This window comes from Argiope bruennichi, chromosome 1, assembly GCF_947563725.1.
Source record: "Argiope bruennichi chromosome 1, qqArgBrue1.1, whole genome shotgun sequence".
NCBI lineage: Eukaryota > Metazoa > Arthropoda > Arachnida > Araneae > Araneidae > Argiope > Argiope bruennichi.
In genome coordinates this window covers 108,635,276-108,659,597 of record NC_079151.1, presented here as the reverse complement: position 1 = coordinate 108,659,597, position 24,322 = coordinate 108,635,276, and the positions used below count along the sequence as shown (strand labels likewise).

Below are 24,322 nucleotides of genomic sequence, written 5' to 3'. Positions count from 1 at the left end.
ACAATGAACAGAATGGCTCAAGGCCTACATAATAGTATAAGTGAACTACATGACTATGAAAAGTTTAAAAACATTACTATACATTAATACTAGCGAACTGGTCGCTAAAGGCGGCAAGTCAAAAATATTCTTATAATTATAAACTCCTTGCTGAAACTTTCTTTGTATAGACGAAATCAGGTTTATACATTTTTCACTTTAAGTTTTTATAGTAAATAGAATTATTTTTGTTTCAGACAATTATATAAACCCATGCTTCACTAGGATTATAAGTATTTCTATTTAACTTCTGTTAAAAAGTTTTCATACAGAGTTCCACAAAATATTATGTGTTGCTCACATGTCTCCGTAAAAACTTGAATATAATGTTTTTTAAGTTATAGCAAAGAGATTTACCTTAGAAATATTCGAAAATGCACTTACGTTTTGAGGTATTCCTTTACTTTTCTTTCCTGCGATGATTGACAGAATTTCCTTTTCGAACAATAAAGTAGCTTATTTTGCACTTAAAGATTTTAATATCATGCATTTCAATCGTTTTTGAATTATAGAATTAAAATATTTCTCTTCGGAATGCACAAAAACATATTCTCCTTTCTAGAACTTGTTTATCTGAGACAAGAATAAATTTAAAAATAGCAAATGATATTTTTCATTTCAATGAGACTTTAGCCTATATTATATGCTTGATTTAGCATATTCAACAATAGTTTTTAGCCATGTGAATTATTTCGATTTTTTCCAAATAATAAATATTCAGACGTATCTTATAAAAGTATCGCGTTGAATACCGTATCATTCACATTCGCGTAATTGAAGAATTTCTCAGTCAATGTAGAATTTGATGCGAGTTGAACAAGCCTACGTTAGTTTAAATATCCCTGTTTCAAAACGTTGCTCAGAACGTAAATCACCTGCGACTCATACATATTATCCAATTAGATATTTTCTTCCCTATTGCAATTAAAAGAAAACAAATAAGCAAGCATCTTATTATCTTTATTAGATAGTCCGAATCACGGCGCAGAAAAAGTGGTATAGTTAACCAGAATAGCGTGGCTTTACTTCAGAATAGGCATGAAAGAGTATTTTCTTTAGAAGCATTGTATTTTCAGAAGTTTAGCTGCTTTTTTGATTATTACTATTGTTGAATTTTGCATTTTCATGTAATCATAACTTGAATAATAAATGAAAATTCAAAAACTATTTTTATATTCAACTGATTATGTATATGAATAATGCAACATATGCTGCATTATGAAATGTGCTTAATGCATATTTCATAATGCATTGAGTAATAAGTTTATACAGGCATTAAACGTTGCAATGGAACACATACGCATATCGTATTTAAAATATCTCTACAGCTCTTCAATTCAAAGATTTTTTTAAAGACCACAGAAAATAAATTCCTCTCCAAAGGGCTCAGAGATTTTATCTCTAAATAGGCGAATATGCGAAATAATCCATTGAAATGTACATATTGCAATTCATTACTGGAAAGAATGGACACAGCTGTGACTATATTTAAGGAGTTGAGATAACTTCATATAAATTAAGCAAGAAATTTTATTTCGAAGAAGGGAAGATTTTGGCTTCGAAGGTGTCAGCTAAAGGGAAACAGAGTAAGTGATATTTATTAGTTTCATTGGAACTTAATTCTTAAAAATTACTTTAAATAGTACTACTAATAATAATCTAGAACTTCAAAAAAATCTGCAAAATATTATTTGGCAAATAATTTTGGCATTTAGTAAAATCTCTTCAAGATGATGTTTTCTAGCTATTACACCATATCATTTCATGAAAGGAATCGAGTACACATTTGTGACTTATTCTTGCAATTCATTTAGCATGGTTCTTCAAAACAATATATAGATACTTTTAAACATATTTGATTTGACTTTTCATAAAAAAATTATTTTATTTCTAATGAATATCCTCATATAATAAACTATTTAAAGGCGTACACAGCATCAGCACACAGCAGCATAATAACAAACAACAAATAGGAACAACAATTAATTCATTCATTAGTTTTAGCTGAACATTTCTCCAAACAGAGAAAGTTATGTTTTGATTAACTTGTATTTATTTGGTAGTATTAAAATCTAATCTAAACACTAATTCCCTATCAATAACTAAATTGTATTATCGTCTTAAAATTATTTCATTTTCTCTACAATTACATTGTTACAATATAATTTGCCCATTTCTCAGTCGAAATACTTAATAGAATTTAAATTATAGTATTTCTACATTCTTGATTCCCATTTAAATTAGTTAACCTTATTTAAGAGCATTTTCATTTGAACTTAGTTTAATTAATTATCCTCATATGGATGCTTTATTAACTTGTCTAACTTATGTCTACACTCTCTGAATGTTACCTGGGCGTTTGGCTTAAGCAACCGAAATCTTGAAATTTAGAACTAAAAACAATTAAATAGATAGTCTAAATTTTAACAATTTAAAGATTCATATTTATAAGGAATCACGTATTCGACTTTAAATTATTTCCATTTTAATCACTTTTATATTCCTGTAGGAAGTATGATTGCTTAATGAAGTATGTTAAATAAATGAAGATTAAGTGTTTGACATTGAATAGATATTCCATTGTTTTTAATTTCATATTCTGTAGAAGAAAATTTTCGATACAAAGTTTTGCTCAGGATTTTATAGTGAGGGAAAAGACTTGGTGGCTTTTCGAGAATTGGGTTTGTTTAAATGTGCAATTACACAAAATATGTTCAACCTTTGCAAGTAATCTTCTTTGTTTGGCGATCAAATGTTATGTACTGAAATTATGTTTCATGTTTCCTTCCACAATTATTCCCACATTATAATTCTTAGGTTATTGACTTCTCTCCTTTTTTTCTACAATCTTGCATTGCCAATACCCATCCATAATTATTTTCCTTTGTTTTATAACTAGTAGTGTGCATCGTTTATCTACTAAAACAGTTAAAAGTTTTAAATGAATTTTATCGTTTTGTAGGTTGATCACTTTATTTGATTATTTATACTTTATCAAACTCACTATGGTGACTCACTTATTTAGTGAGTCACCATATAGATTCTCGCATTTCGTTAATTGTAAAAATCGCTACGCAGATGCACCAGTCCACTATGCTGCCTAAAACCTTTTTACACTATTCCACCTTTTAAAATCCCCTTTAACAATTCATAAAGTATCCTGAAATCGAAATATTCCTGCGAAAATGATGCACTTTTCTTTCGCTGTTTGTACAGACTATTGAGTATCTACTTAAATGTTAAAACTGAATACATAACCATTATCCAAATATTGACTAACAAAAATGTACAATTACAAATAAAACTCATTACTTACTTAAATCGGGTTTCATCATAAATGTTTTCTCTGGACGGTGCATAATTTTTACTTCCTCGTATACATAGAGAAAGTCAAGTAATCGTCAAAAAATTCGAATTCGAGATTTTAACGAATATCCACGTTTTAGACCTTCATGAGTTCGAGAAACACATATTTGGAAAAGGTCTGTCTCAGAGCGTGTAGTGAAAAATTACTGCAAAAATTAAGCAATTTTTAAGCACCTTTGATTAAAAAAAACTAAACAACTTTGTACATGTACGCATATGTAAACCTATGTATTTTCCAATCATAGGACATTTTCTGCTTTATAATGATGCATAGTTTTTATTGAATGCTTTTTAAATTAATTTTAAATATGTATTCTTTAAATTTTAATATTTATTTCTGTACAGCGTTCATTTTTTGTAAAACAAATTATGACTTTTTTGGTTTTGAAAAAAAAAATCAATACCAAAAGATTAATTTAACCTTTATAATATTTATAACAAATATATATATATATATATATATATATATATATATATATATATATATATATATATATATATATATATAACCAATCTTAAGTAAGAAAAAGTTTGAAAACGAAACTAAAATGAAAACGAAACAAAACAGTTTCGAAATCGCAACTAAAATTTATAACCTATTTAAACTAAAACCAAAAAAGAACTTCATAGTATTTAGAGAGCGCAATTGTAGCTACTTCTAAAACACAGATGAATTGATACAAAAGTATTAGAATCAAGTTAATAGGAAAATCAAATAAAAATTAAACCAAAAAAATTATAAAAAAAGAATCCGGCCTGAAGATTTTTTCAAGGGTCACCCTCAGGCAGGGATTCAAAGAAAGGGATTTTTTCTGTGAGGAAATACAGACATTGTCTAATAATGATTCCTTGGATACATTATTTCTGAAAATGTCGATATTGATGTAGGAGTATAGCATACCTAATAGTTTGTATTTAATTTTTTTATATATATGCAACAACAAATACGATTCTATATAGCTGGGATGAAAAGTATATATTTCCTCCTACACTAACTCACTATATTTAGAAATTTTATTTGCAGTCATGTAAAGCTAAGAAAGGATAATTACCTGGTTACCTGGGTATTCCATGATGGCTACCTGAGGCCTCGGTGGCCTGATGATAAGGTCTCGGCTTCGGTACCAGGGGTTTTGAGATTCGAGATCCGATTTCGACAAAGAACCATCGTGTAAGCGGGTAAGATGCAAGTTTAATTCGTGTGGAAGTTCAGATAAAGAGGTACCAGCTCAAGTATCGTCCTCGTTATCTGACCACGGTTCAAAAGTGCAAGGTTCATCCCAAACTAGCCCTAGTGTTACTTAAAAACGGGACTTTAATATAAATAAACTAATCTAAACAAAATTAAAATGGACTTGTAAGACTAGCAAAATTTGTAATGGACTTATCGAATGAAGAACTTTATTCACTGAACTGCTTTAAAAATTTTTAAGTTTAAATTAAAGTAAAGAAAACCTTCCTTAATTTTTATCACGAAGCTAACAGTAGTAAAATAACGTGACTTGAAATTCATTATAATAAAGATCACTGTTACAAATTAGGTCCAAAAATAAATTTTCAAAACTTAATAAAATTAAAGGGAAAAAAATTTATTCATTCAAACAAAACTGATATTACTGAAAAGCTATTTTTAACCTTTAAAATGGTTTAAAGACAATTTTAGCGAGAAGATGATTTGGTGTTATGGCAACAAAAAGTTAAAAGTTTATTTTTTGAATTGAACTCCTAACTGAAATTTTGGACTATCCATTCTTAGTGGGCCTCTAATACTTAAGAAGTAATTTTCCAAATTTCATACTCCTAACTTCAAAGAATCGGAACAGATCTTTATATATACATTGCGGAAAAAATTCTTTAAGAGTTATAAAAAAAGCACAAACCGTTATAAAATGACAGAATCTAAACCTTAAAGAATAAAAATTCTCAAAAACATTTTAAAATATTTCTTTAAGCATTTTAGGTACAAGTACTAGCAGTTTTATTCCCTTAGTAAGAACTAAAATTTGGCGAGATTGGTCTCCAATAAATAATAATTTTCCAATGGTTGGGGGACATTTAAAAAGTACAACGTGAGAGAAACCCCGATCATTAAAAACTTATGGCTTCAAGTTAAAATCTCATCATACTAGATTTTACGCGGACTAACATGATTACACACCGCAATTAATGAAAATTCAGAATGGTACATTACAATCCCTCTAATAGGTCATTTAAGGGATTGCTCCATTAATGAGAATGATGGCTGAATGTGTAAAAAACTAAAGAGGCTGCACTGCTAGTGTTTTTACAGCACCTCCCGCCATTTCGATATATCTCTTTGGTACATCAAATTCACCCTGCTGTCTTATTAACATTTGTATTTATATAATAATCTAATTTAAATCCTGATTAATTTCCAAACTTTTATCTTAATTTTGCCCATTCAAAAATGTTCTCTTATTTCCTAGATCCAATTCCAATTTTTTATTTAATTGTGTTTACTACGCGCTCTAAGAAACTGGTGACTTAAGCATTATCTCAAGCTTCGAACAAAATCCCTAATGCTTACAACATTCTTTTAAAGATATCTAAAGAATACCCCTTTTCCTAAATCTACACATGTCAAAAAAATGTCTATAAAAATCTTATGGTAAAATCATTAAAGGGAAAAATTTCTGTTTCTTGTGCCGCGATGTAGACTGACGTTCCTTTTATCACTTTTTCTCTGTATAAATTATGTTTCCCACGATGAAATAAATCGAAGTTAAAACTTCAAAAGTTTTTACTTTTCGTTTATAGTTTACACACAATACACAAACGCGTATATATATATATATATATATATATATAATTTTAATATTTTATTAAAATTATAATTCAATGTTTCCATTTTATATAAACTAAGTAAGATTATTAATTGCTACTTTTCTGTCATTCATATTTTTAAAATAATAAAGAGAATAGTTGAATCAATCACTCAGCCCCGATTGCTAGTTTTTGTTTCATATAGACTCTCATAACCGTCTAGAAATGTTATCTTGTGTCAGCTGCTCTCCTCCATTCTTCATTTTCGAGAGAAATCGGAAGAATTCAGCGTCCTAGCACTTTCTCTCTGGAGAAATCCTAGAATGAGTTCATCAGCCTCAACTGCCGGTCCGATTTCAAAATACTTTATGAAAGTTTATCGCCTCTAGATATGCTATTAAGTGTCACCTACCCTCCCATCATCACATGTGTCTGTTGTCAACAGAAATCGAAATCAAGCTACCTCGTTATGCCTTCTCTGTGGAGAAAAATCGAGAGAGCTTTTTTGTTTCATTTGAAAATGCTCATCATCACACGAATACGTAATCAATGGTCATTGCTTTTTAAATCTCCAATTTGGAACATATTTCAAAATAAATTGGCGCAGTCTTCAGCCTTAGGAGCGATTTTGCAATTTTTTTTCGCCAACTTCAAAATTTTAACACTTTGAAGTATAGCTAACCAATGAGAATGTTTTATCATGTTTGTGCGACCATATTATTCTAATTACTTTTACTTTCTTGTATACAAAGTATAAAATAAGCATTGTAATCATTTAAAAAAAATCGAACACGAGATTTTGATGGATCTCCACGTTTTAGACAGACGTCCCTAAGTTCGAAAAACCCATTTTTGGAAAATGTCCGTCAGTCTGTCTGTGATAAACTCGAAAACGATTTGAGCTGGATGGATGAAATTTGGTATACGGTCTTTATACCGAATTTGCAGATTGCATTCTATTTTATATTCAAAAATAAATGTAGCTTCTCATTTATTTAAAATTCAGATTGATAAGATTACTTATTAATTAGGAGTTCACTTATTTTCTATTTATTTTTCTATTGAATCACATTGAAATACTCTGAATGTATATTGATATGATGTATTCATTGACTTTTGATAATTTTTTTAATAGAATTAATCCCATAAAAATGCAATTGAATATTGGGCAAGAAAAAATCGAAACTGAAAGCTTTAAAGAACCAGTAGATACAGCTTGCATATTAGACATTGCGACTAACATAGGAAGGAATGAAGGAAATTGACATTTTATTTTATTTAGTGTAATTATATACATATGAACGATTTATATAATTTAAAAGGATAAAAAATAAAAAACTCCCTCCGTATTCCAGGAAAGAAAGCGCTTTTTTCATCATTTGCTATTAAATTAAATTCATGATACTACTTTCGTTTTAAAGTGTGTATATGTTTCTCCCCAATGCAGATATATAATTTACTGTTATTATTTTATTTTTACAACCGGAAGGCAAAAACTTTAACTCTAGTTCTCACAGTGCTTTTTTTTCTCTTTGAACTAAAAAAGTACCTCTCTGATATTCATAAATATTCTCCGGTTCCTAAAATATTGAATTAGCTATCTATTCAATATCTGTTTAAAAATTTTTTTTTCATAATTTCATTAGAATTTGACCCATTCTCTTAGCAACAAGCTATTCTTATAATAAAAAATTTGAAATACTCGACTCAAACATAATCATTTGTTGTTAAGGGAGCAATTTCTCTACACACAGCATGTGAATTTCTGATTTCCATTATTGTAACATAATGCTCACATTTTAATCATCGACTTGTTCTCTGCATTCAATCTTTCTTTAAAACTCAAAGAAATGGCATTCACGAGGTTTCCCATTTTCATCTTTTTTTTTCTTAAAAAAAGTTTTAATTTTAATATTTGACTGAAAATATAAAAACATGACTTAAAGTTGCATTTCCCTTGCAGTTGGATATTTTTTTGCAGACAGTACAAGGTGAGAATTTATGATATAAGATCGAATTTTTAAAAAAGATTTTAGCCATTTTATATGACTGGCGCAGTATACTCAAACAATGGACCACTTATGACTGTCTCAGGTTTTCTGTAACCCAAACAACACGCGGAAAATTTTATCACAAACGTTGCCTCCGTTCAGAGATTGAGATTAAATTAATATCCAGTATTATGATGGATCATTACTTCTCGTTTACAGAGCATTTGTAGCCTCTAGAATGGATTATAGATTCGTGATATTCGGTTCCATGCAACATAATGTGTAAAAAAATTGTATTCCATCCATAATTCATGTCTAAATCTCCACAGTGGAACCTCTTGAGATAGTTGAAAATCTTTGAGTGTTATTTGTAATAAATCACAAACAGATATTAATGATTCAGTATTATTTCAATTTTTTTTCTTCCACATGCCTTTGCTACATGCTAAGATAATTTGTATTTCATTTACAAAAAGCAAAAACAGTTATCATACCTTCACTTTTCAATAAAGCCACAGGCTTCTTCAGTTGTTGACACATTGACAATAATTATACTCGTTTTATTCAATATATAATATTAACTCACCCAACGTGAATCGTATGAACTAAAATAACTAAAGAAACCATTAAGAAAATTTTGATAAGTTTCACCAAATTCATCAAAATCTATACTTCACGCATTTATGTTTTTAACAGTTTTATTTGAAGTGATTTAACATACACTAAATCACTTCATCTATATATTAACTCAATATTCTCTATATTTTAAACCAATAGAAATTCTTCGATCTCTCATGCATTATCTAACATTTCCGTATATATGATTAGCATTTATTCCATTCCATTTATTCTATTACATATGATTACCATTTATTCAGAGATTTTCAGTTTTTTTTTTTAATTTTGTCACCTTCCAGTCATTAGTTTACTGTTAATAATCTAAAATTACACCATCATCTTATAAATAATGGCTTCAATTTTCTCTTCCGCTGGGTTCCTTTTACCGTTGAGGCCGCGGTGGCTTTGTGGTAAGGTCTCGGCTTGTGAGCCGGAGGGTTTCAGGTTCGAAACCCGTTTCCACCGAAGAACCGTCGTGTAAGGGTGTCAGTTGCACGTTAAAACTGTCATGATAAACGTCCTCCCGCTGATGTGGTGTGGCGTGGAGACGGGGATGCCTCGTCTTCTGATCCTCGTCCTCGTCTTCTGATCGTGGTTGAAAATTGCGAGGTCCGTCCCAAAATAGCCCTGGTGTTGCTTTACAATGGGACGTTAATATATCTAAACTAAACTAAACCTTACCCTTTACCGGGGAAATATATGCCAATGAATCGGTTGATAAGTTTAGCGAAATTTGGAAGATAATAATTTAAACTCTTCTGTTTCAGGGAAAGATAGTAAAAAAAAAGTTCGCAAAACATCGAACTCATTTTAACATAAACATAATGCGAATTAATTTCACTCAGTCAAACTCTAATTGAGTATTATCAAAATTTTTCTAAAATAAGGGTCGTCATAGCTCTTACAAATTATTAGTCAACCTCACTTAAGTCAAACAGAAGCATTTATTGATGTAGGAACCCGCCTCTAAATGTGGAACACACCAATGCCCAATGCTAGTTTTCCAGAGAATATTCATTCTCTTCTTTCATTTTTTTCAGTATTACTCTAATACAGAAAAAATGAAAACCTCTCTTGCCTAAATATCGTTCTCCACAAATTTTCCAATTCTCACCTTTTTACTTTCTTAATAATGATAAATATTTTTACAGTTTCACGAGAAATTTTTAAAATCTATTCTAAATAGAATTTTTCTTGTGGTGGAATTGTTTTTTTAGACCGTACAAGCTGATAATCTTTTACATATAGATGAGTTTTAAAGCCAACTTTTAATATAAGACTTTTGCCCACATTATATGTTTGGCACAGCATATTTAAAAATGAATTTTAGCCAAGTGAAATATTTCAACTCTTTTCAAACAATAAATATTCGAACATGCTTTATAAAAGTATAAACAAATCAGAATGGCTTGGGGTTAATCGAGCATGATAATGGAAAATTCTTTTCTTTGTGAACAGTATATTTTGTAAAGAACAATGTTTTTCTCTCAGCTACTTTTGATCACTGCTGTTGTAAAGTTTGCATTTTCTTATAATTATACCTTTATATTTTCTTAAAACAGTTCTTTGTTCGATTGATTTTTCTTGGGAATTGCGCATTATGACATTCGCATAATACTTAATTCATTCATGTATTCAGTAATAAGCCATTGGACACGTTTTAACACACACGCATCTCATATATGAAATACTTCTGAAGTTCTTCAGCTCATAAAGCTCTTCTCTGAAGGGCACAGAAAATAAATTCCACTCCAAGAGGCTTAAAACCTTTGTCATAAGCCATACTGGTATGCGAAATAATCCATAGAAATGTAAACATTTCCTTACTAGAAAAAATAAGTATATTTAAAAAGCTGAGAGTATATTTAAAAAGCTGAGATACACATCGTGTAGATTACACAAGAAATTCGCTGCAAGAAATATTTTGGCTTCCATTCGCAACGTATGAAGTTGTCAGCAACAGGGAAATAAAGTGAGTGATTTACGTTACATTCATTGTCATTTGTATCTTTTAAACTAAATTAAATAGTAGTAATAATAATAATACAGCAGACTAACCATAAAACAAATCTGTAAAAGAAACTGTTGAAATAGATCTGAAGTTATTCTTCAGAAAATAGTTTAGTTACATTAATGTCTCATTTTAAAGCAACACTAAGCCTATTTTTGGACGGATCTCGTAATTTCGAACTGTGGTCAGATGACGAGGACAACACCTGATCTGGCACCCGACTTTCCACACCACACCAGCGGGAGGGCGTTTGGTCCGGACGGATTTACCATGCATCAGACCCGCTTACACGACGGTTCTTCGGTGCAATCGGGTCACGAATTTGAAACCCTCCGGTTTCGAAGGCGAAACCTTACCATCAGGCCACTGCCTTTTTTTCAATTCATTTCTGGTCTTGATTGCAGTAGCTGAAAATGGAAATTTTAATAGCATATAACAGTGTCACTTTCGAAAGTGACTTCATAAATTTGTATTTAAAGTAAATACCGCGACATTCTTTTGAACTTTATAGCTAATACTTTAAAATAATTTATGAAATATCCCAATTTTTTATTATTTACACGCCACTCCAACCATTTGGCCCCAATGGATTTAGCGTGTACCATATCTGCTTGCACGACGTTTCTTCGATGGAATCGGGTCTCGAATCTGAAACCCTCCGGTTCCGAAGCCGAGACTTTACCAGCAGGCTACCGCGTCCCCATTTCTCAGAGAAGTTGTAGATCAAGATACATGTTTCTCAGATCATTAAGGCTTCACCAATGTGTACTGTACTAATCATCTCTAATTACTCTTTGTTCCAAAGATTCTTTTCTGACTCTATACAATTTCATAAGAACAAAAATAACAGTCATAACGTTTCTCAATAAATAAAGTGAAGTCTAAATGATACAATGTTTCTTAATTTCGATTGGTTTACCATGAGTGATTTATTATGTTATTTTCATAATTTTAAATGATTTACTGATGTAATAAATTTTTGAAGCGAAATGCTTTTTGATTTAATAATGAAACTGTAAATTAATTTCAAACTATCAATGAAAAGTACTGAAACCTCAGTCATTAATTTCCCTTCGTTGTCTCTGTTACATAACACCTTTCAATTCAGTCTTTACTAGGAGAGTTCTATAGAAAAAGAAGCTTGGAAGTCAGAGTTTTTATATGAATATATTATGAATTTTTGAAAAAGTATTTTGGAAGTTCAGTGCAGTGCTATTAACGCATAATTCTTTCCTTTATTTCTAGGAAGAATGAAGGTTCTTGGCATTTTACTCATCTTTTTTGTTTTAAGGACGAATTCACGTGAGTTTAAACAAGGAATCTTTTTCTTTTCACATGAAATGTACAGAATGCTTAGCAATTTATTACAAAATGTATAAGCATTACTATGGGGGCAATTTTTTAAAAATTTATCTCTATCTAATTGTAAAAAGGATTCAAGAAAGCTTAATCAATACACAAAATGATTCCTAGACTGACTAATGTGTTGAACAGTGACTAATGTGTAAACAATTCGACACATTCTTAATTCATGATTATTAGTGTCACATGTACTATACAAAAATATACAAATAATTTTCTTGAGAAAATATTGATATCGAGAATAAAAAAAATATGCAACATTTTAATAATCCCAGTTATAAAAATTGTCGGGAATTTTAATGAGTTTATGAAGCATTTTTTGGTCATCTGTTTCAAACAATAATGGAGAGTTTGTATAAAGTATAAGGAAATTTTGGAATTAAGATCTTGGGATTTGGAATTTGGATTAAAGAAATTAATATCAAATAAGAAAAATAATTAAATTTACTTGTTATATATTTTTCTAAGAAGAAATAAATTAAGGAAATTTCTTATACAATTAGAAATATTCCTGGAGAAGTACAATCTTATTTGGTTCTTTCGCTGCAAAAATGAAGGAACCAAATCAGTATTTCAAACTTAGAGATAAATAGTGTAATATATTTCTTAAATATTGAGTTTCCTTATATTATTGTTAAAAATTCATATTTTTTTAAATTCGTTTTTCTTCTAAAGTTCCAAAATCAAAATTAGAATTAAATTATTGATTAAACATGTTACTAGTTTGTTTCATAATATTTAATGATCAGACGGAATTTTATTTTTTAATGAGACCTAAAGTATCAATTTATAAAATACGACGTATTACATATCTCCTTTTTTGGGTAAATCTCTATCTAATGGAAAATAATCTGTTTTAAATGGACTCATAAAAGGATTCCATTATTATTAATTCCATTATTATTTACTAATTTTTCAATAAATTCTTGCTTCTTTTTCATAATTTCTACTTTTTAATAAACAGAGTCAGGAAGACTTGGAATCGGCGGCTCTGTAAAGAGAAATTTTGGATTTGATGGCTCTATAAAACCTGTTGTAGACAATATACTGTGTAGAATTAAGAGCATTACAGGTATGTAGAATTCTTACATTCTAAGTAATACACAAATTATAAGTTCCCTAAACAATATTATGGAGTTTTTAGAATCATAGAGTACGAAGTACTACAGTTTTGGAATAGGCAAAAATAAATTGCAAAAAACATCAAGTATAAATTAAGCAAACGAACAAAGAAAATTTCAACTCTTTGGCTTACTTAATCATATCACATTGTTAAAAAGAAAGGTTTTAGATGGTTTAAAAAAATAAATAAATCAAAATTAATTAATTCAAATTTGGTTTCTGACACAAGTTAATGGTATTAGTTTATAAACTTATACGAATTGGTTATCTTAACTTTATATGCATTGGTTTTCTTACCAATGCTTTTTGAAACTTTAATGAACTCCTGAAATAGCCATTATTGCAAAATTCCTTCGCTTGGAGCACAACAGTTCCGAAAACAAATTAAAAAATCTGAACTAAACATAAATGTGAAATTGAAATCAATTATAAGAATTTAAATCTCATCATAAAAGCATTAATCTGATACACAAATTTAAAATCGGAGTTTTAATTCTTTTGACCAAATTTATAACACATGCAACTACTTTTGAGTAAAAACCTTATAAAAGTGCTTTTTATTTATAATAAATAATAAAATAATTCCGTTTCTGTAACACATTTTTTTAGATTTATTCTGACTGAATAGGACCATATTCTTTGCTTTTAAAATGCCGATTGACTTTCAAAAACAATGAAATGTAATAATCATATTATTATTCTTTTTTTACTATCAAGTGGACTTCATAAAATCATGATTATGAACACTTTAGTTGTTAATTGTCAGAATTGAAAGTCAAAATTAGGAAAAGTAAAGATAAGTTTTGTAAATTGAATTGAAATTTTGTAAATTAGGAATAGTAAAGATGTTTTGTAAATTGAATTGAAATTTTGTAAATTAGGAATAGTAAAGATGTTTTGTAAATTGAATTGAAATTTTGTAAATTAGGAATAGTAAAGATAAATTTTGTAAATTGAATTGAAATTTTGTAAATTAGGAATAGTAAAGATAAATTTTGTAAATTGAATTGAAATTTTGTAAATTAGGAATAGTAAAGATGTTTTGTAAATTGAATTGAAATTTTGTAAATTAGGAATAGTAAAGATGTTTTGTAAATTGAATTGAAATTTTGTAAATTAGGAATAGTAAAGATAAATTTTGTAAATTGAATTGCAATTTTGTAAATTAGGAATAGTAAAGAAAAATTTTGTAAATTGAATTGAAATTTTGTAAATTAGGAATAGTAAAGATAAGCTTTGTATATTGAATTGAAATTCTGTAAATTAGGAATAGTATAGATATATTTGAAAAATAGATTGAGGTAAATGGGACTAAAAAGAAGTAAATAAAAGAATGATGTTTATATTCATAGTTTTGATTTGGAACGAATTTACAATGTTGATTTAAACAATACTTTTGTTCTTATATTTTTGGATATATAGCCTTTTTAAATATACTTTATTATTGTCAATTGTTAAATTTTTAAACTACGCTTGGATTGTAACAATGAGAAAAATTAGTCAATTTTCCTTTTCGGAAAGGAATGAATTGTGACAATAATAGTTTGAAATTTCGAATAACGTAACTAAATCTGAAATAAAGTTTAATTAGAATCTTTTTCTCATGCAAATGTTATTTGTTAAAAAAAAGTTTCTCCGGAGAAAACCTTTAATTTTGACACAAATATTTTAACTTTTATGTGTTTTTTTTTATTTCAAATTTAGATACTACAGCTGATCAAGTTCAATCAGCATGTGCAGACCTGCCTCGATCAAGTATGTATTTTACAAGCACAATGTTATACCATTGACTATATTCGACCCCCCCCCCCATAAAAAACATGTAAAATTAATCCATCGTTGCTGTTTTAGATGCTCTTAAAGAGTATTTCTCAACCTTTTATTTATTTGTACCCCTTTTAGAGAGGCTGTATATTATAATGTGTAAATATTTGTAATTCGCATATTTATAATGTAAAATTATAATATAATTCACGTACTATATCCACTCTGAAATTTTACAGTACATAAAGTTTTAATTGTCCCACGGATATCTCCCATTCGGTAGGGGACCTCAAAAATAATGCTGAAAATTTTTCGATATGATGGTTGGATTTCACCGCCCTGGTGGGTACAGAAAGAGGTAGGGGTTGGCTACCTCCAATCGATGACAGAACGTACTTCCCTAGGGAAGGGTTGTGACGTGGCTAGTGATGACCTTTAGGCCTCAACCACAGTTCCCATCAGTGCTGCTGTCGCCGATGGTGCAGTCATTCAATTTTATTTTATTGCTGATATTACCTGAAATTCGCCACAGACATAATATTTCATAAGAGAAAAATAATATCGAATTGCTGCCCACATTGTGTAAATTTTTTTTTCAAATATATGTAATATTATCAAATGTTAGTCGATGGTCCTATCCCGCTGGACAAGTCCTGATCCCCCAGATAAAATATATCCCTAAAGTGAATTTAAAATATTCATATCTTTCTAAATAAAAAATGTATCGGATTCTATTAATTACCTTGATTTTACTTAACAAAACATAAAGTGAATTGAAAGCATCAATTATTATAACAGAATTTCATTTTTCCTCTTATGTTCAATCTTTCCAATATTATATATTTTTTGCATAACCTTTGTAACCATTTCAAGTATTCATCTGGATATCCGCACTGCTGGTTGAGAAACGTTGATCTTATGATTACTGGTGTTGTATGTCAAATCATTGTACAGTCCCTGGTTAGTATTGATGAAATGTTAAATTAAAAGCCATTAACATCCAAGTTCCTTAGTTAAACGGTACGTTTAAAAAACTTTTAACCCTAGCTTGGTCTTAGGCTGTCGTTTTCCAATTACTGAGAAGGAAAGTCATTCTATATTAGGTCGGTGTGTGTACAATCAATCAATTGTAATGGAAAGTACCAAGCACTTAAAAGGTGACTGAAATACCCCTAGTTAGAATCACACCCTGGGAACAGTTTAAGAAAAGATTCCTGAAATAATTATCATTTCTTTTTGTTGAAAGTATTTCATCTTTCACAACTAATACAAAATCTAAGCAATAAATAAAACTATCAGAGTGTATGTTAGAAATATCAACTTCTGAAATAGCATACGCAATTTGAGTTAAAACTATTCGTTTATTTAAAATTAAAATATGGCGTTGAAATTTCTAGCAGATTGCATGACAAGTTCCTTTTTCTGAATTAATATAAACATTGAAGAATCAGGAAAGCTGAACTAGTTGGGGGGATGGGAGTGGGGAATGCTTGTATGGATTTTAGTATACTCATCGAATTATAGAACAAAAGCATAAAATCATTGTTTTTATCGAAGGGTTGGGGGTTATAATGCGCTTAATTTCATACTGATTTACTTTACTTCTACTACTATTGGTATAGTGATATTTTTGATATATTAGTATACCAATATATCAAATTAGGATATATAGAAAAAAGTATATATATCCTTATTATTTGATATGTGCTATGAGTATATATAAAAAGAGTATTTTCCCCCTTCGATTTTGAATATTTGGTTCTATAGCTGAAAATTTAATGCTCTGGGCCTTTCTCTGAATTGATCTATTTGTTTTAGCAGCAGTTCTCAGAATACAAACTGATGCGTAATTACATCTTTTGAAAGGATCGTTTGAGGGGGGGGGGAGGGCTTGTTAATAACAAATAATTTTAGAAACTTTGTCAATGTTTTATTAAGTAGAAGTCTATCTAACACAAATGATGAGTATATATAAAAAGAGTATTTTCCCCCTTCAATTTTGAATATTTGGTTCTATAGCTGAAAATTTAATGCTCTGGGCCTTTCTCTGAATTGATCTATTTGTTTTAGCAGCAGTTCTCAGAATACAAACTGATGCGTAATTACATCTTTTGAAAGGATCGTTTGAGGGGGGGGGGAGGGCTTGTTAATAACAAATAATTTTAGAAACTTTGTCAATGTTTTATTAAGTAGAAGTCTATCTAACACAAATGATTTTCCAATAATTGCCAAAGTATCCAGAAATAAAAAAAAATCTGAACTAATTTTCGAAAAAAAAAAAAGTATATTTACTTCAGATCTTATGTTATGGTATTTAAATTCCGTGTGATTTGTAAATATTTTCTAAGTTTCTGAAACAGTATGAAAATATAATGTCTTCAAGGAAATATCATATATATCTTTTTAAATTGAAATATGAATGCATTTCATCACGTTGTCAAGTATGAAAAAAATGGATAAGAGAATGAAAACAATTTATTTCATAATTTAATTACATGATTATATTTAAACTTCAAAAAAAAAGATACATTTTGATAAAAAAATATATGAATGTATATTTATAATTGAATATATATGTTGAAAAAAATATATGAATGTATATTTATAATTGAATAATAAAAAATATATCAATGTATATTTATAATTGAATATATATAATTGAAAAAAATATATGAATGTATATTTATAATTGAATAATAAAAATTCAAGAAAACAACCACAATATTTGATTTATGTCATTCTTAAAAATTGCTTGAAAAACTCGAAAGAAATCAATGTATGTATTACTGACATGAACATAAAACCCTTTAAAGACATTTATAAAAAATGCCTGCAGCATTCGCTTATATATATGTTTACTTTTTTTGTTATTTCGCAGAAGATTCATCGGTAAAAGGGGCTGAAGCAATATGCAAAACAACAAAAAGAACTTTGAGTAAGTACGAAAAAGAAAAAAATCCTGTTAATCAAAGAAATACTATTGAGGAATAAGAATATTTTAATTTTTTCAATTATTTGAAACTTAGAAGAATCAAATATCAAATTATTCCCAACCGGTGCAAAAATAATTAATATTTAAATGTATATTGCTTATCTATTTATGATAAGTGTGAAATAATAATGATATAAAATAAAAATACTTAGGAAAGATATTATAGCCAAGAAGAGAATTTTTTAAGAGCATTCTTTATGGAATTTTGTTTTGTTTTATAATCACATACAAAGATAAAATAGAAGGTAACAAATGCTAAGTCAAGTAACATCCAAGTTTTTGGATAGAAATAAGAACCGTCATTTCCTTATGTAACCAGTGGAATGTTCCGTGGTTCATCACCTTTCAATAAAAATATAAAAATGTCACAATATAAACTTAAATGTATGAAATATAATGCAAAATGCAAAATTTTGCCTTCCCTTAAAAATTATTTACTGAGTCGAATTTTCTTCAGATTAAACAGTGGTACTTTTCGAAACAAGTTATGAACCAGATTCGATAAATTATATCATATATTACAAGGTATTTTGAATTTAAAATTAATGGCTGGATGATAAAAGTGTTGCTTCATATCATTGTAACAAATATATTTTAGCTCAAAAAATATATTATTTCTCAAGAATACTTTATTTTCTCATAATTTATTATTTCAATTAATTTCAGATTAAAGACTCAAAATTTCATTTTTAAATATTTAAGGAATGAATATTATCTATAAAAATGAAATTTGATTCGATATTTAATTTTTATTCAATTTAGAGATTCGGCGACAAAAAATAGTTTAATTTTGGAAGAATTGTTTTATTTTTCAAAGCATACCCTTGTATCTATAACCATTCTAGTCAATGAACGGTTTGATGGGCATGTCACGGGGATTTTATTAAATACCATTCTTTAAAAAGATTTAAAATTTTCATCATTTTGAAGACATATGTTAGTTATATTATTTTGAAGATATATATCATTTATTATTATCTGATATGTTTTTATTCTATTTTTTATTTGTATAATAAACAGTGTCAAAACATTTCATTGTCGTTCCATCATCCAACTTATTTTTAAATTTAAAAATTGATAATTTTTTCCCATTTTCTATATCTAGTGTAGGATATTATATGATTAATAAAGCTATATTTTTGTTCAGAATCCGTCTCCAAAAGATTGAATAAGTATTGCCATGACTCATCTCTAACAACAAGTAAGTAGCGATACAATTCATTATGTTCTAATGAAAAGTTTTAGATTTATGTTTCTCCATTCATTCCAGTTTTTCAGTATTTATTCTGTTATATTTTTCTACCCAGTGTAATCATTGTATATCGATGTGATTGCGGTAGTTATAATATTGATTTGTATATTTTATGCAAAGAAAAGAATTTAAAGTACATTTTATGTAAGAAAAGAAATTTACTGTACATTTTTGGTAAGAGAAGGCATAGTAAGGAATTTAAGAAAAATTCCATAGCGAATCAAATTTTATACAATAGATTAAGTAACGCATTCTTTTCATTCTTGAAAATACTTCAAATATTAAAGTGTATCTTTTTTTTTAACTTAGGCAATAAGCAAAAAGAAGAATTTAAATAAATATTGTAAATTTCTTCTCACAGATACCTAATGGAACGTAGAGATAAAATTGGTTAAATTTTCAAAGTTTTCAATCGTGATTCGGATAATTCTTTTTCCTCCTTTTGTAAAATAACAGAATGCATGCAAAATAATGATACGAGTCATTATCAGTTATGTTAACCAAATCTATAAATTTGATGCATAAAGCAAATATGCTTTAAAAATGCCTCAGAACAATCTGTATAGATTGGAGAAAATTTCGCATGTATTTAGATAAATGTAACTGGGCAGCTCTTTCCTCAACTCGAAATGTTTTAGTTTTATGATATTTTATAAGAATGAATGTGTAATGTTATTTAGAAGTGAATCAATTCATTGAGCATTTAAGAAGCATGCAAATTCTCTTCGTTTTTGAAATATCGTGTCCCCTATTTGTTAATGAAATTCAATATTTCTACTTCCTAAGTTTATTTTTATAATCAAAATTTTTTATTCTATCTTATTTCAAGAACTTCTCCATTCATTTCAGATTCTCCGATTACAACAACAATAAAGATGACAACAGAAGGTAAGTTGCATTTTATCTGTCTGTAATAAATGTGCATTGTTACTAAAAGAGGCATAGACACTTTCATTGAATGGACGTATTTTCCATCATTTTTTATCAACCGAAATCTGAATTTGTAATGATGTACAGGGTGGTTATAATTAAAGTTCCACTTTGAAATGGTCACCAAATGAAAACTACAGGACCAAATGTTATAAAACTTGGTAATAGTTTAAAGGAGGTCATGGAAATTTCTTTTCAGTCAAAAAATAGTTCAAAAACTCACCACCAGGGAGGGAAATGGAGCTGTATGCAGTATTGTTAAACAAGATAGGACATGAAGCAGGCGTTGTAGGACATCGTTTCCGAAATGTGTTACAAAGCATGTCCAATGTGACATCCATTTTTTGAAACAAGTTAAATCTCATGACTGCATTTTCAACAACAGCTCTTAGCATATCCCTGGGTTTATTCCTCTTACTGACGATAACTTTTCAAAGCACGCTTTTCAATGCTATCGCATTCATAATAAGTTTAACAAGAACATTTTTGATTACAGACATTGTCAGAATTCTCATTGTTACGAATCGTAAACAAGCTCACTTTTTGTCTGGAAAACCAAATTACGTGTAAAGCACATCTGCAAAAAAATCTCAATGTAAATTGCCGTAAGCCAATTACATTGAGATTTTACATAACCCCACAAACAGTTTCGTTTCAGAAACGATTAAACACATTTAACACATTGCCTACATGTCTTATTTTGTTTAACAATATTGCATAAAGCGCCATTTTCCTCCCTGGTGGTGAGTTTTTGAACTTTTTTTTTGGAAAAGAAAATTCTCATGATATTCTTTAAGTTTGATAACATTTGGTCCTGTAGTTTTCATTTGATGACCATTTCCAAGTGGAACTTTAATTATAACCGATCGGGGTATATTGCTGAAAAGTAAATCCTCTGCATGAAATGTTCGCATCTTTAATTTTGAAAATCGTGATAACCTTTAATGTTTTGCTTATATAACATTTTATGACGAATTTAGTATATATTGCAATAGGACAGAATATAAAAAGATCAGATTTCATGCTATGTTAAATGGTTAATTGATTCTAAAAAAACTTTTTTTTTAAAAAATGTGTCCCATTTTTTTTCTTTATTTATTGGTGCCGTAAAAATATATAGTGCAACATCTAGATAGAAGTTGAACTATTAAAATATACTGTATGAATTTTTTCTTTGTGTTCTAATAATAAAAATATGACCGTATATTTCTTTTCAAGGTGATCCTACTTGCGAAGAACTCTATCCGGGGTATATAGAAAGTTGTAACGAGCATTGCTTAAACAATACATTTTTTATCTTCCGCGGAGGCCACTGCGTACTCTACCCAGGAAATGGTAAATATTGCCATTGCGATGCCGCTGATAATTGCGAAAATTATAAAAATGCAACCTGCCAGAGTGAGTGCCAAAAGAAAAAAGCAGACGGTTACTGTAGAATTCCCGCGAGGAATATTCCTTGTGCATGCAGCTTTTCTGATGAACGCAACAATTCCACGTACGTGTCTTTGCGTTATTTTTAAATTTTTGTTATCATATAAATTATCGAATAATATTCAGAAGAAAAGTTATACTTTAGATATTGTTGTATAATTTTACAATGTGTGACGCTTTATTTCAGATTCGTAACACAGGGTGTTCATTAATTATTGTCGGGGTTTCCATACCTCATAACTTTAGAATAAAAAATATTACGCAAAAACCGATTACGTATTCGTAAATTACAACACAAAGAACGTGGCAACAATGCGATCTTAGCGCATTTGCAGTCTGGGTAATTATGACGTCATAAATAAAAATGGCGACCATGCAAGAAAAAGTAATGTGTATATTGTGGTTTTTCGAAACTAAATCAGTCATAACTACTCAACGTAGCTTCAGGACCACGTACAAGAAAGATCCTCCTTCGGATAATTCTCTCAGATGCTAGTTAACACAATTTCAGGAAACTGGTAGCGTTTTACACCGAAAGGGAGCGGGAAGACCGAGCACTTCGCAGGAAAATGTTGATCGCATGCAAGAAACGTTTACTCGCAGTCCACGAAAATCAACGAGACAAGCAGCTGTGTGGTTACATATGCCGCATACGACGATATGGAACGTTCTCCATAACCGCCTTCATCTGTATGCTTACAAAGTGCAAATTGTGCAAGCTTTACACCCGAATGATAAACCGCGTCGTTTTGAGTTCGCTGAACAAATTTTGACTCGAATTGAGAATGATGAAAATTTCCTTCGGAAATGGTTCTTCAGTGACGAATCCACTTTTCATGTGTCAGAAAAAGTGAATAAACATTACTGGAGAATATGGGGCTCGGAGAACCCGCACGATTATCGAGAATTGGAAAGAGATAACCCAAAGGTGAATGTTTGGTGCACTTTATCACATACTGAAGTTACAGGACCTTTCATCTTTGCTGAAACAACAATAAATTCCGCGACATACATTGACATGCTGGAGGTATATGCGGTTCCTCAGATGCAGCAACATCAGCCAGATGAAATATCACAACAGGATGGTGCACCCCCACATTGGGGCATGATTGTGCGCGACTTTTTAGACGAGAACTTTCCCGACAGGTGGTGTGGAAGAGGTGGACCAATCCCATGGCCTCCGAGATCACCAGATATAACACCGCTGGACTTCTTTCTATGGGGGGGTTGTCAAGAACATTGTGTACAAGACCCCTGTGCCCTACCTTGATGAACTGAAGCGCAGAATTGTTACTGCGATCCAAAATGTTACCCGACAAATGCTGGAGAACACTTGGTGGGAAATCGAATTTCGTCTCGATGTGTTACAAGCCACGGAGGACAGCCATGTGCAAATTCATCAATCTTTTTAATATCATTAATAAAATTTTTTGAGTTGTAATTTACAAATACGTAATCGGTTTTTGCGTAATATTTTTTATTCTAAAGTTATGAGGTACGGAAACCCCGACAATAATTAATGAACACCCTGTATAGTGAAGAGAGTTGGGTATACATCTTTGACCTTGACCCGTTAAACAGTTGGTTTCAAATTGGCAATGAATTTGCAATTTTGCTTTAAGAATTTATACCAAATTTCTTCGACCTAACTTCATTATTTCTATTTGTCCAAATATAAAATATAATGCAATCAGTAAAAAAATTCGAAATCGAAATTGACAAATTTCTACGTTTCTGAACCACTTTGAGTTCGAAAACGAATAGTCTTCATACCAAGTTTATAAATTTCTATTAAATTTCAAACGAAATCCATGTGTTCCACTGTAAGAGTAGTTTGAAATGTAGATACATATCATGTTTGGAATCAAATCCGTTAGGAATATCGACGTATTCTTCTATTGGTTCGTACCATAACAAGCATATAAACGCGATAGCTCAAAAACTTAAATATACAAAATTTGGTATGGAACTTTGCGAGTACAATAGTATTTCTGTCTCTACTTTTGATTTTAATCAAATGAAAAAAAAAAACTCATCTAAAACACAGCTTTGGCTCTTGGATATTATTGCCAGGAATTAACAAAAAAATCTCCAAGGATCACACGATAGAATGAATTTAATTTTTCAAATGATTTTTCGCCAACATCGCCAATTCTAAAAATGATGTATTAATCTTTCAATGGCGGACTTTCAGTATGTTTTTGGATCGTTGACATGATGTCAGAGTACTTGACCAGGAACTACATACTATTCTTTAAATTATCATATTTTTGTTTGATATATATTTTTTTCTACTGATTAACAAATGTAAATTATTTAAACGATCTTTGAAGTCATAATAATTCTCTTTTTTCAGCTATTATCGATTTCCCTGAATGGCATTCAGCATTCCTGATATCTGACCTTGGGTATAAAAAAGACCGACTACGTAAACAGTTTTTTTCCCATCAGAAGTGGAGGGCAATACTTGCATTTTTTATAGTAATTTCTTGACGATTTTCGCACTTTTGATTTTGTTTGTATTTATGAAAACACTGTAAGTAAAAGGTTCAAAGAGAACCGACAGTAAGATTTTACTATGTTATGAAAATTATGTCATTAATTGTTATTAGGTTTTTGTTAAGTGCTATTAATGTATTAAAAGATTCGATGAAAATTCA

At 29.6% G+C, this 24,322-nt stretch overlaps 1 protein-coding gene across 1 annotated transcript; it reads left to right on the top strand.

Moving 5' to 3' along the window:
• The first annotated feature begins 10,691 nt into the window (after positions 1-10,691).
• On the top strand, positions 10,692-24,322 carry LOC129967674 (uncharacterized). The gene is made up of 9 exons (XM_056081903.1): positions 10,692-10,770; positions 12,055-12,111; positions 13,136-13,243; positions 14,998-15,048; positions 17,936-17,992; positions 19,197-19,250; positions 20,151-20,189; positions 21,450-21,726; positions 24,019-24,322. The coding sequence occupies exons 2-9, from the start codon at positions 12,060-12,062 to the stop codon at positions 24,035-24,037; spliced, it is 657 nt and encodes a 218-aa protein (XP_055937878.1). The 5' UTR covers positions 10,692-10,770; positions 12,055-12,059; the 3' UTR covers positions 24,038-24,322.